General features: G+C 39.2%; 1 protein-coding gene across 5 annotated transcripts in view; it reads left to right on the forward strand.

Moving 5' to 3' along the window:
* The window catches only part of KDM4C (lysine demethylase 4C), a 350839-nt gene that overhangs the window by 212645 nt on the left and 125520 nt on the right, over positions 1–12674 (forward strand). For all 5 annotated transcript variants that reach the window (XM_051858176.2, XM_051858178.2, XM_051858187.2 and 2 more), the window contains 2 exons: positions 7922–7977; positions 10415–10523. In XM_051858176.2, the coding sequence (XP_051714136.1) occupies positions 7922–7977; positions 10415–10523 (165 nt within the window). The remainder of the gene's footprint in view (positions 1–7921; positions 7978–10414; positions 10524–12674) is intronic.

Raw genomic sequence — 12674 nt, forward strand, 5'->3', positions numbered from 1 at the left:
CATTTTTAATGGAAAAGTACCGATAATATTTTTTCAACTGGTCTTTTAGGTCTTTACACATAACCTAGAGTTATAGCTTGCTATTCTTGGGAGATATAAATGGTATTGCAATTTATTTAACATGCCTTAGCATTTCCCCATATTACTAGATTTCATAATTCTCAGTATTTGTGTTTATGAATTTGCTATGCCTATTTTAAATTTCAACCTTTATTATTTTAAAATCTTAGATATTACAATTAAAATTTTTATTTATTTATTTATTTATTTGACAGGTAGAGTTATAGACAGTGAGCGAGAGACAGAGAAAGGTCTTCCTTCCTTTGGTTCATTCCCCAAATGGCTACTACGGCCGGCGCTGTGCCGATCCGAAGCCAGGAGCCAGGTGCCTCCTACTGGTCTCCCATGTGGGTGCAGGGACCCAAGTATTTGGGCCATCTTCCACTGCCCTCCTGGGCCACAGCAGAGAGCTAGACTGAAAGAGGAGCCACTCCCTAGATGGCTGCAATGGCCGGAGTTGAGCTGATCCAAAGCCAGGAGCCAGGAGCCAGGAGCTTTTTTCAGGTCTCCCACACAGGTGCAGGGGCCCAAGGACTTGGGCCATCCTCTACTGCTTTCCCAGGACACAGCAGAGAGCTGGATTGGAAGTGGAGCAGTCAGGTCTCAAACCACTGCCCATGTGGGATGTCAGCGCTTCAGGCAGGGCGTTAACCTGTTGGGCCACAGCTCTGGCTCCTGCTTTCAGTATTTTGTAGGTAATATTCTATTACCGATTTGCTTCACTGTTTCTGGTTAGATAGCACATATAATTTATACGTTTGTTTTCTTAGTTATCTTGAACCACATTTAACTTTTTCCACATCCAATCAATGTTCCTATTTTCTGAGCATACATCAAAACGTTTAATGGAAAATAGAATTAAAAGATAAGTTTATTTTGGTGCAAGTAGTTTTTCAGATTCTTGCATTGGTTTTTTAGAATATGAATTTTCCACAAACATTTTTGAAGATTCTTCATATTTAGTGTGTGCCAATGAAAATGAGGTTATTTTCCCTTTTACAAGTCAGATTTCTAAGGTACAGATCTTGATGCAGTTTGACAATGTCATACCTCTAGAAATGGCAGAATTGTGATATGAACCCTGTCCTCTGTGGTAGGACTTGGCTCTCCAATTTCAGTGTTCTCAGTTTAATGTGATACCTTAGGTTAGCATATCTAAAATGCTGTTGGAAATGGTATTACCATTATTTCGATGGTAAAGTGGGGGTAACTTTAATGATCTAATATTAGCTAGATCAACAAAACAATTGAAACATTGTTATATGCAGTTTTGTAATGTAATTTTTTAAAAAATTATTAATTTGGGGGCCAGCACCGTGGCGTAGTGGGTAAAGATGCCGCTTGGAGTGCCAGTATCCCATATGGGCACTGGTTCAAGTCCCCGCTGTCCACTTCTGATCCAGCTCTCTGCTGTGGCCAAGAAAGCAGTACAAGATGGCCCCTACACCCACGTGGGAAGACCCGTAGAAAGCTCCTGGCTCCTCACTTCAAATTGGCATGGCTCTGACTGTTGGGCCAGTTGGGGAGTGCTCTCTGTGCCTCTTCTTCTCTCTGTTTGTTACTCTGACTTTCAAATAAATAAATATACCTTTTAAAATGTTATTAATTTTTTGAAAGGCAGCATTACAGAGAGAGATCTGAGATGCGTTGATCTTCCATCTACTGGTTACCTCTGCATATGGCTGCAATGACCAGGCCAAAGCTAGGAGCCTATAACTCCATCAGGATCTCCTACTTGGAGAGTAGGGACTCAGGCACTTGGACATCATCCACTGCTTTCCCAGCCATATTTGCAGGGAACTGGATAGGAAGTGGAGCAGCTGAGAGTTAAGCCAGTACTCATGTGGGATGCATCCTTCGTAGGCAGTGAGTGGCTAAATCTGCTGCACCACCATGCTGGTCCTTGTAAAAAAATTTTTAATGCTGTGGGTTCTTTTGAGGAATTACGTTTTAAAAAGCAATTGTTGATTATCCGTGGAAGTGAAGAAATGGGAACTCTTGCTTGATGCCCTTTTATATCTGCTCCATGGTTTGATTGAGTTCTTGAAGATCTTTCTCCTTTTCACTTGTGAGCTTCACAGTGCAGCATTTCTTTTTTATTTTGGCACTCTACTTTGATACCTATGCCTTGCTTTATGCTTTAGGCAGATAGTACTAAAGAAAAGGAGCTTGGGCTTTTAGATTAGGGAGTCCTGAGATTGAATATCAATTGTTTCTTTTACAGTTTGTGTCAGATGATGGAAAATTTCAACCCATAGGCCAAACCCAGCACATTCCCTATTTTTGGAAATAACTGATGTTGTTGGGACACAGCCTTGCTTATTCATTTAGGTGTTGTCATACAAAGGCAGAGTTGAATAGTAGGAATGACTCCTTAGTTGTGCAAAGTCTAAGTTGGCAAATATCTGCTATTTACAGAAAAGGTTTGATGACCTGTGGATTGTATCTTCTTAGGGAAGTTACTTTGTTTCCTGTATCATAGTTTCGTCATCTGTGACCTGAAATATTAGTTACTAATAAGTTTGTGTTGAAGAACGGAGGCAAAGTATTTGGATGTTTTGACATGATATTTCTGTCTATTCTTTTGATTATTATTGATACATATAGTGTATTGAATCAGTGTCCTACAGCAGTCTGGTCTACTTTCTCATTAAATTCTTTCCTTAAAATAGTTTGAAGATGAATGATTCAGGTATAAGAACTGTGTTTGGTACAGTGCTTTTACATATATCAGGCATTGTACAGATTCTTAAACGATGGCCACTTTTCAGGACACTACTAGCCTGTTAACTTTAGAGTTACCAACACTTTTCCATTTCAACAAAGTGCTCTTTAAGAAATGTGCGTAATGTTAAGAATTATCGTATTTAACATTGCCTGCTTCTAAACCTTGAACATGGGCATTTAGTAATGCATGACTTGACAAGTTGGCATCTTGTTGTTTTTACGAGAGTAAGTAGTTTTGACCCTGTGAGTACAGTGAATCTAACAAATGATGTGACTTGACATGGCATTATTCTTTTCTACTCACTTTTCCAAGCTTGAGAGAATCAGAAACCATGATTTCATGTAAATAATTTATGAATGTACCTGAGTATAAGTATTTTTCTTCTTTACTGAGAAATAAGATTTCATGTCACAGATAACTCCACATCAACTCATAGTTTCATGACATCATATCAAGTCACCAATGCTTATTCCATCCTTTCTTAAGAGAACTGCATAGTGTGAATATAGTCTTTGTAATATTTGAATCATTTAGTAATTTTCATGATTTTTACTCTTCCCTGTTTACCAGATTTTCTTAATTACTTAACAAAATTATGTTGAAGATTACTATATATTAGATAGAATAATAGCGCAAGTGTGATTAACTTGGCACATGTTGTCGTAGCACTTATTGAGATCACAGTTTAATGAAGACGGCTGATAGAATTCAATAGATTTTTGTAAAAATAAGTTGCTTTAAATAAACGGTTAGTGTTAGCATAAGGTACCAGTGGGATTCTATCAGAAAGAAGTAACTGAATCTGGCTATCAGAGGAGCCTTGTATGTAGATGTACTATTTGGGTTAAGATGTCAAGAATGTATTCAGGTTAATGAATGAAGAATGGAAGAAGGCTGGTTCTAAAGTCTTTAGGGCAGAAGGAACCTTACTGGAAGTCCCTGGGGTGTCAAGCATGTAAAATAGTACAAAGTGTGGTTGGCCAAGGCAAAGCCCTTAATAATTTGACCTTGTGAGGCTTCTCAGAGTGGCTGAAGGTGACTATTACAGTTGGTTGGGTCTCTTTAAGGATGTGTGGGGTGTCAGTCAAGATGATGGCAGTGATGATGAGTGTAACAGGATAGATCGAGGTGGAGTCAGTAGAATTGATTGGATCTATGGTGAGAAGAGAAATATTCAGTAGAGATACCATGGATGGTGTCACTGATAAGGAAACAATGGCAGAGTACCAGCCTGTGAGTTAAGTATTGCATATGTGTTTTAGATGCCTGTTGACCTGGCTGGACTTTTCAGTAAATGTTTGAGCAATTGGACTTTGGAGTGTACTTGGAGTCTGGGTGCTGGATCAGATGTCCAGCTTGCATGTGTGGAGAGATAAGTCATAGTATCTATTGCACAAATCCTAACATTTGTGGAGAGAAGCATTACGTAGGATGCTCAGAGTTAACTGGACACGGAGGAGGACATTAAGGAGAAAAAGAGCATTGGAAATCACAAGGAGAAATTTTTGCAGGAAGGATCAACAGTATTGAATCTTGCAAAGGGGTCAGGTGAACAGAGGATTTGGAGTTGTCGAATTTTGTGATGTGGAGGTCTCTGGTTATCCTAGCATAACTTATTATGTAATTGCACAGGGAGAGGGGTCTTCTTAATTCTGTTAAAATCTTCAGTCTACATATTCTATTTTAGAAAGATTTTTCTTCCCATCATATTGTGTTCTGGAACATGTGTTTATACTAATGATCCTAATCAGGTTCTTTATAGCTGCCTCCCTGCTGCTTTATTCTGTTTAACTCTCTTAAACTGTCCCCTTCTTAATACTAGCTTCAGTAAGCAGGCATTTATTTCTAATAGTGTTTGAGCTTGGCACAATCCATAGTGCTCTGCTTCATTCCCGTGTTGACACTAACATCATATATCGAGTGAAGGAATTTGACCTTGAGTTTTGTTTCCATTTTTGTTCCCCCTCCCTCTCTCACTCCATCTTCCACTGCACCCATCTATGTACGGAATTACTACAAAAATACTTTTGAGAACTTTTTATAAAATGAGTTACTAAAATTTTGCTTTACAATAATTGGATCATGAAATTTTGCTTTCTTGATTTGCTTCATCAAAATCAATTGTTCTGGAGCCTTCTAGAATATGGTTTCATGGTATGGAGAGAGAATAGTTTGTGTTGATTTGTTAGCTCCTTGAGCTGGGTTTATAATGGATTCAAGTGGCTATACAGTGGGCACCTTTTGCTCCTCTGAGCTTTTAGTAGTTCCCCCAATATGTTTCAGACATTCAGAGACTTTCTAGATATAGAAAATTTGAATATTTCCATGCATTGCTTTTTTTTTCAATATTTAATTATTTATTTCTTTGAAAGTCAGAGTTACACAGAGAGGAAAGGCAGCAAGAGAGAGAGAGAGAGGTCTTCCATCCAATGCTTCACTCCCCAGTTGGCTGCAACGGCCGGAGCTGCGCCGATCTAAAGCCCGGAGCCAGGAGCTTCTTCTGAGTCTCCCACACATGTGCAGGGGCCCAAGGACCTGGGCCATCCTGTACTGCTTTCCCTGTCCAGAACAGAGAGCTGAATTGAAAGTAGAGCAGCCAGGTTTCAAACCGGCAACCATATAGGATGCCGGTGCTTCCGGCCAGGGCATTAACACGCTGTGCCACAGCACTGGGCCGCATTATCTTTTTTTTTTTTTTTTTTAATTACTTAATAATGGTACAAAGATAGAGGGATTGTTGCTATTTGTTTTTGTTGTTCTCAGAAAAGCTCTGAAGTTCAACTCCTCATTATTAATAGTAAGTCAATTTGATTAATTCCTTGTAATATGAGGCATGACTGTGAAAAATTAAATTAGAGACATCACCTTGGATCACAGCATACTGACCATTTTATGTATTCAGTTAGGAGGGGAAAAAAACCCACAGATAACCTATACCTTTTTAAGTAATATATTAATGCAGAAATTTGGGAGAACAAGCTTGCAGTTAATAAATATTTAATAAAAAAAATTCGAGGTCAACAGAAGGCAAAGCACTGCTATCTGGGTCTGCTTTTCCTGGACTTTTTCATGAGAGCATAATGAGAAATAACCAAGAAAGTCTATATTTGTAGCAGCGACCTTGGTGTGAGGAAGTGTATTGCAAGTTACAACCCATAAAACAGGTAAAAATGGGGCTGGTGTTGTGGGCTAACCCTCCACCTGCAGTGCTGGTATCCCATATGGGAACCAGTTTGTGTCCCAGCTGCTCTTCTTCTGATCTGGCTCTTTGCTATGGCTGGGAAACCTGTAGAAGTTTGCCTAAGTCCTTGGCCCCCTGCACCCGTATAGGAGACCTGGAAGAAGCTCCTGGCTCCTGGCTTTGGATCAACCCAGCTCCGGATATTGTTGACATTTGGGGAGTGAACCAGCGGAGGAAGACCTTTCTCTCCATGTTAGCTTCTCTGTTTCTGTAACTCTACCTCTCAAAGAAATAAATAAATTTTTTTTTAAAAAAGCATAGATTGAAAAAAAGCTGCTAAAAACATAAACTTATGTGGTGGAAGACATGGCTCTTTTTTGTTTTTGTAGAAGATTTATGTTTTTACAGAGTTACAGAGAGAAAGGGAGAGACAGATATGTCTGCTAGTACACTCCCCAAATGCCTTAACACAGGCTAGAACTGGATCAGCCCAAAGCTAGGAGGAGGCTCTCTATCTGGGTCTCCCACATTGGTGGCAGTGGCCTAAGTACTTGAGCCATTATCCATTCCTTCCCAGGATTAGCTATGATTGTATTGGAAAGGAGAGCAGTGGGATTTGAACCAGTACTCTGATACAGAATGTGGGCGACCCAAGAGATGGATTAATGTACTGCGCCACAATGCTAGCCCCTTCCATGTAGTATTTTTTTTTAATATTTATTTTTTTACTTGAAAGTTACATAATGAGAGAAGGAGAGGCAGAGAGAGAGAGAGAGAGAGAGTGAGTGAGTGAGTGAGTGAGAAAGGTCTTTCATCTGCTGGTTCATTCCCCAATTGGCTGCAACGGCCAGAGTTGAGCTGATCCGAAGTCAGGAACCAGGAGCTTCTTCTGGGTCTCCCATGTGGGTGCAAGGTCCCAAGGACTTGGGCCATCTTCTACTGCTTTCCCAGGCCATAGCAGAGAGCTGGATTGGAAGTGGAGCAGCTGGGTCTTGAACCGGCGCCCATATGAGATGAGAGTCCTTACCTGCTACGACACAGCACTGGCCCCTCCGTGCAGCGTTTTGTCAGCCTAGATATCCTGGTGTGGGCAAAACAATTTTTGCAACAACATTATTCCACAGAAAGAATGAAGCCCGAATTTCACTGAATGTCCTTTATGTTTGTGTGTTTGAGCAAAGCCTCTCAAACTCTATTCTATAGCAATTCTATACCCAAGCATGAGTTACCACAGTACATGGAAACCATTGGTATATATAGTCTCTGCTCTAGAATTCTAGCACCTACCTCTCTAGGCTGCCAAGGTTCCTGTGTAGCCAGCTTTCCTTCAATGAAAGCAATTGAAAATCTCAGGATTATGAAGTTTCATTCTGGGAACTAAATAAATCCAAAACATTTAGGACTATACCCTTACCTCTCTGTGTGTCTTTTTTCCTTTCCATTCTTTCTTTTTATTTTCCTTTTCATCCTCCCTTCCCCCTTCCTTCCTTTTTATTTAAAAGGCTGCTTTACAGAGAGAGAGAGAGAGAGAGAGAGAGAGAGAGAGATCGTCCATCTGCTGGTTCTCTGCCCAGATGGCTGCAACAGTTGAAGCTGGTCCTGACCACAGCCAGGAATCTGGAGCTTCTTCCAGGTCTCCCATGTGGGACAGGGGCCCCAGGACTTAGGTCATCTTCTACTGCTTTCCCAGGCACGTTAGCAGGGAGTTGGATTAGAAGTGGATCAGGTGAATCTCGAACCAACACTTATCTGTGGTGCCGGTGCAGCAGATGGAGGCTTTACCTGCTATGCCACAGCACCATCCTCTTCCTTTCCATTCTTGAATTACCTTCATGTCATTCCTGATTGTTATAACTTTAAAATAAAAACAGCATATTTTGAGATACTTAGATGAATGTTAATGTCTTTTGTTATGTGGGTCTGGTAATCCGTGGCATTTTCTTTTCTCCTAGGAATGCTGCCTTTGCAATTTGCGAGGGGGTGCTCTTAAGCAGACTATGAACAATAAGTAAGTAATGCATTGATTGTGTTGAATTTTGTTATAAGCTTTCTCCTTTCTAAAACCTCTGGATGACAGTTTGATTTACCTCTCAGTGTATGGATTGTACCAGACTTTTGGTGTTGAGATTCTGTGTGTTGGGATTCTGTGTGTCAGAGACCACCTTTGATAATAGTCTCACTTTTGCTGGTTGCGGGTGTCCATGCTTTGTTTCTTCTCTATGTGTTTAACAACTTGAAGAATAGGTTATCTTAATTTTTTTAAAAATTTTATTTATTTATTTGAGAGGTAGAGTTAGAGAGAGAGACAGAGAAAGATCTTCCATCCACTGGTTCACTCCCTCTGTGGCCGCAACAGCTGGAGCTTGGCTGATCTGAAGCTTGGAGCTTCTTCCCTGTTTCCCATGCTGGAACAGGGGCCCAAGTTCTTGTGCCATCTTCTACTCTTTTCCCCAGGTCATAGCAGAGAGCTGGATCAGAAAAGGAGCAGATGGGACTCGAACCGGCACCCATATGGAATGCCGGCACCTCAGGTCCGTAGGCTTAGCCTACTATGCCACAGCACTGGCTCTCTATCTTAATTTTTAAATTGAAGATGGCTCATATCATCCAGGTGCTCTTAGAATCCCCATGTTTAATATGATGAATCCAATTAAACTAAAAATAAATTTCTCAAAACAGTGAAATTGTTATTTTCAAGTAAATTAAATCATGACATTAAAGCCAGACCATTTACATTTAATGCCAGCAAATACAGGAGAGCATGCCTATGGACTAAATCATAAAATACAGGGAGAACACCCTTACGTTAACACTTCAAGTGGCGGATTGGGAATAGGAAGAGAATCTTGAAAGAGAGTGACCAAAAAGGAAAGCATTTTGTTTTTATGACTATTTTTGCATGAATTTTATTTTCAAGAGAAGTTTTTAATACTAAAAATGATTCCAAAGCATATTTCAAGGGTCCTTTAATATCTCAGAGACATGTGAAAATGGTTCTGGCACAGTTTGCCAGCTGGCACTTGAGAGGGACATGTATCCCCCAAGATATGTTTGATATATACACCATCTTATAAATTTCAATTATAGTCCAAAACCAGAGATTTTGACATAAAAATCTAGTATTTTATCTTTCCTTAAAAAAGGATGTATAGCTCTCTAAGGCAATGATAACAAGTTGAGATGAGGACCAGACTCCATGGGGCTAACGGTCCCTTGGTAACCATGATTTCCCAGTACACCAGTATTTGCTTATATCTGTCTGGCCTCATGGGCATTCAAGTTAGGAATCCTGATATAATGTATTGTTGGAGTTAGCATAATTATGTGTATGTGCACATATGTCTGGTTGCTTAGAAGGAAGAGTGAAGGCCTTTATCATTTCTACATTGATAAAGCTTAGTCTCAGAAACTGTGTCATCATCTTTCTCAGTCCAAGTTGATATGATTGGCACGGTACTAAAACTTCTTCCCTAGTAGTTGGATGTTGTACAAGCTGTACAGCCGATGAGCGGGTTTAGATGGTCCCTAGGAAGACGGAAGATGGGAAGTTTTCTTCCTACCCTTGGGCTCGAACAGCAACAACAAAAAGTATTTCCTATAGTAGCAGTATTTGTTTATAGGGTAACCCACTAGTAGTGTTTAATTTTATCCTTGTTCTTCCTGTGATCTTGAATGACTAGATGGAACCTGGTGGTGTGTGGGTCTTTAGGTTAAAAATGGCTGATGGATTTGATAATATTTCTTTCACGATCTTTTCAAATCTTATGAGTCTTTATATTTATTTGAGGGAATAGCATCTATCAGGCAATTTAATTGTGTTCATAGAGATTTTGCCATTTTTCTGAAGTAATTCAGAATATGAAGGAGATAGTAGATGTTAAGTAGGAAGCCGGGGAACAAACTCAAGATTCATTTCTCCTGTCTGAGGTTCCATTCATTAGAGTAGAATTTCAGAAATAGTTTGATTTAATATTTAATTAGAACCAATTGTTTTTGGAAACTTCTAGTGCTTAATCTAGCTTGCTTTGTGACATTTTTTGTTATGTAAAAAGATTGTACACCATACATGGTTTATACCTTTGATTATACTAGTATTTTGCTAGCTATTTATTAGCTGAAATATATAAATCACATTTTTGCAACAAATAGGAAACTCATACTTCAGTACCTTTCAAGTTTAGAGAAATATGTACAATAGTAGGATTGGGTTTTTGGTCTTCATCTAGTTCTTTGTGTCACAGTGTTGGGCAGATGTGGTGCCGAATCTATGCAGGTGTCGTTCTGGAGGTTTAAAATTCAGAATCTGTTCATGATGGATGCAGGCTTTTGCTTTCTATCTCATCTGTGTAGTTTCTACCTGTGAGAACTGCCATCACCAGGATGAAGTTCGGAGGTATGTAAGTTTAGGGAACACTTGTTTATGTTTAATGTCTCCTTTCCTGTAGGTGGGCCCATGTCATGTGTGCTGTTGCAGTCCCAGAAGTTCGGTTCACTAATGTCCCAGAAAGGACACAAATAGATGTAGGCAGAATACCATTACAGAGGTTAAAATTGGTGAGTGGCAAAGCTTATTTTTTACCTCATAAACTAGTGTTAATTTCAAGTTCTGAATTTTTCTATTAATGCACACATTCCTAAGAATTTCTATCCTATCCTCATTTTATTATTATTCCCTTATCTTCTTTTAGACTACCCTTATTTATCCTTAAAATTCTGTTCTTATTATATTGTAATTCCACATAAAAACTTCCTCAAATTCTGTTTGAAATGAGGGAAAATATTATTGCATTTCCAGGATGAATATGAACTTTCAAACTATAGAACATCTGTTGAGATTTGAGCTGTCCAATTCTATTTAAAATTGTGTGATTTTACTCAGTTTTACCTTTCTTTGGTTGATCTTGATCCAGCAAAATGCCTCTAACTTGATTTCGTCATTTTTTCACCAAAGTGAGTCTCATAGAGTAATAAAGTTTTTATGATTGCAAAGAGAGTATCTCACTCAAGAATAGATACAAGTCACTTAATATGCCAGAGTTGCATTATCTTCTGACCCATTCAGAAACTTTCATCACATTCTTCCTACTGATTTCCCTTGTTAAGAGTATTTTTTGTTGAAAAATAGACTTTTGATGTCCTTAGCACTGAAGTAACTTTATAGTTCTCTTCAATTGTTAGCCAACAGGTCATTAGTTTTGGCCTTTACATTAAGTAATGTAATGTAGTGAGAATGTTCCCTGAGGTTACACTGCATGACCTTAACATACTGGAGCATGTCTTACAGGTGGACTTAATATTCTAGAATTTCTTTACTTCTTGTTATCTTTAACCTAAGTTTTTTCCCTCTGGAGATCCATTTCTAGCCTCATTCTCTTCCTGTTGCTTGTTTTGTTACTGCTGTCCAGACAAGTTATTTTACTGTATATGCTGGGTGTCTCCACGTGTCAGTTTCATCTTTTTCTGGAACAGTGGGATCTAAGATCGTCGCCCTACTTTCCCAGTCACGTGTATTGGGAATTAGAATTGGATGTTTCACTAATCATGACCTGTCTTGCCAAACAGTATCATCTTTAATAAGACATGCTTCCTGTCCTCTGGCAATCTTATACTCTAGATCAGTATTTCTCAACCTTGGCACTGCTGGATTTGTAAAGTAGGTAATTCCTTGTTTTGAGATACTGACATGTATCTTGTAGAATTCCTGGATCTCTGTTCAAATAAATGTTGCCAAATATCGACTGGGATGCAATTCAACCTCATTTGAGAATCCAGTAGTTTATAGGGAAGAACCACGTATGAAGAGAAAATTTTCATTTTTGTCCTTTAGCTAGAGAATATCTTGGTTGAAAGAGTTGGAGACAGAAAAAATTCTTAAATGTTTTTAAAAGTAATTCTAGATAATTCTTTCAGCTTTGAGTATCTTGCATGTTAATAAAAAGTTTGACAATATATACATATTAGCTATCTTATAATTGTTAATTATATAATTCGAACCAAGTTGAATACTAATCATTTTACAAAGATTAAAGTTCTGAAATATGTATATCTGTGCACATAGTAGACACAGAATTAGTATTAATGAAACGAATACAAAGCAACATATCATTGTTTATTATTTGTTCTTCTAGCTTAAATTGATTGTGTCTGGGGTTTGGTGACACTGACAAATTGACTTGTGCCTTTAAATGTAATGGCAGTGAATTCACATACATCTTCGGATGCTGCTGTAATGCAAGGCATTACCTACGTGCATCACAGGAAGTGTGCGATTAGAGTCATAGTTGACTGCTGCTTTGGAGAGTCATGAAACATCCATACAATACTTGTCCTATTGGCTGATTGTTTTTCTCTTGGAACATGTGGTCAGTTGGGGAATGAAAACTGACTTCTCTCTGAAGTAGTAGGATGAGGCCGAATCTTTCTCCAGAGCCCACTAGGTGGTGCTCGTGTACCAGTTTCTCAGGAACTTGCTGCTTCTTTTTTTTTTTTTTTTTTTTTTTTTTTTTTGACAGGCAGAGTGGATAGTGAGAGAGAGAGAGAGACAGAGAGAAAGGTCTTCCTTTTGCCGTTGGTTCACCCTCCAATGGTCGCCACGGCTGGCTCGCTGCGGCCGGTGCACCGCACTGATCCGATGGAAGGAGCCAGGTGCTTCTCCTGGTCTCCCATGGGGTGCAGGGCCCAAGTACCTCGGCCATCCTCCACTGC

The sequence above is a fragment of the Oryctolagus cuniculus genome, chromosome 1, assembly GCF_964237555.1.
Source record: "Oryctolagus cuniculus chromosome 1, mOryCun1.1, whole genome shotgun sequence".
NCBI lineage: Eukaryota > Metazoa > Chordata > Mammalia > Lagomorpha > Leporidae > Oryctolagus > Oryctolagus cuniculus.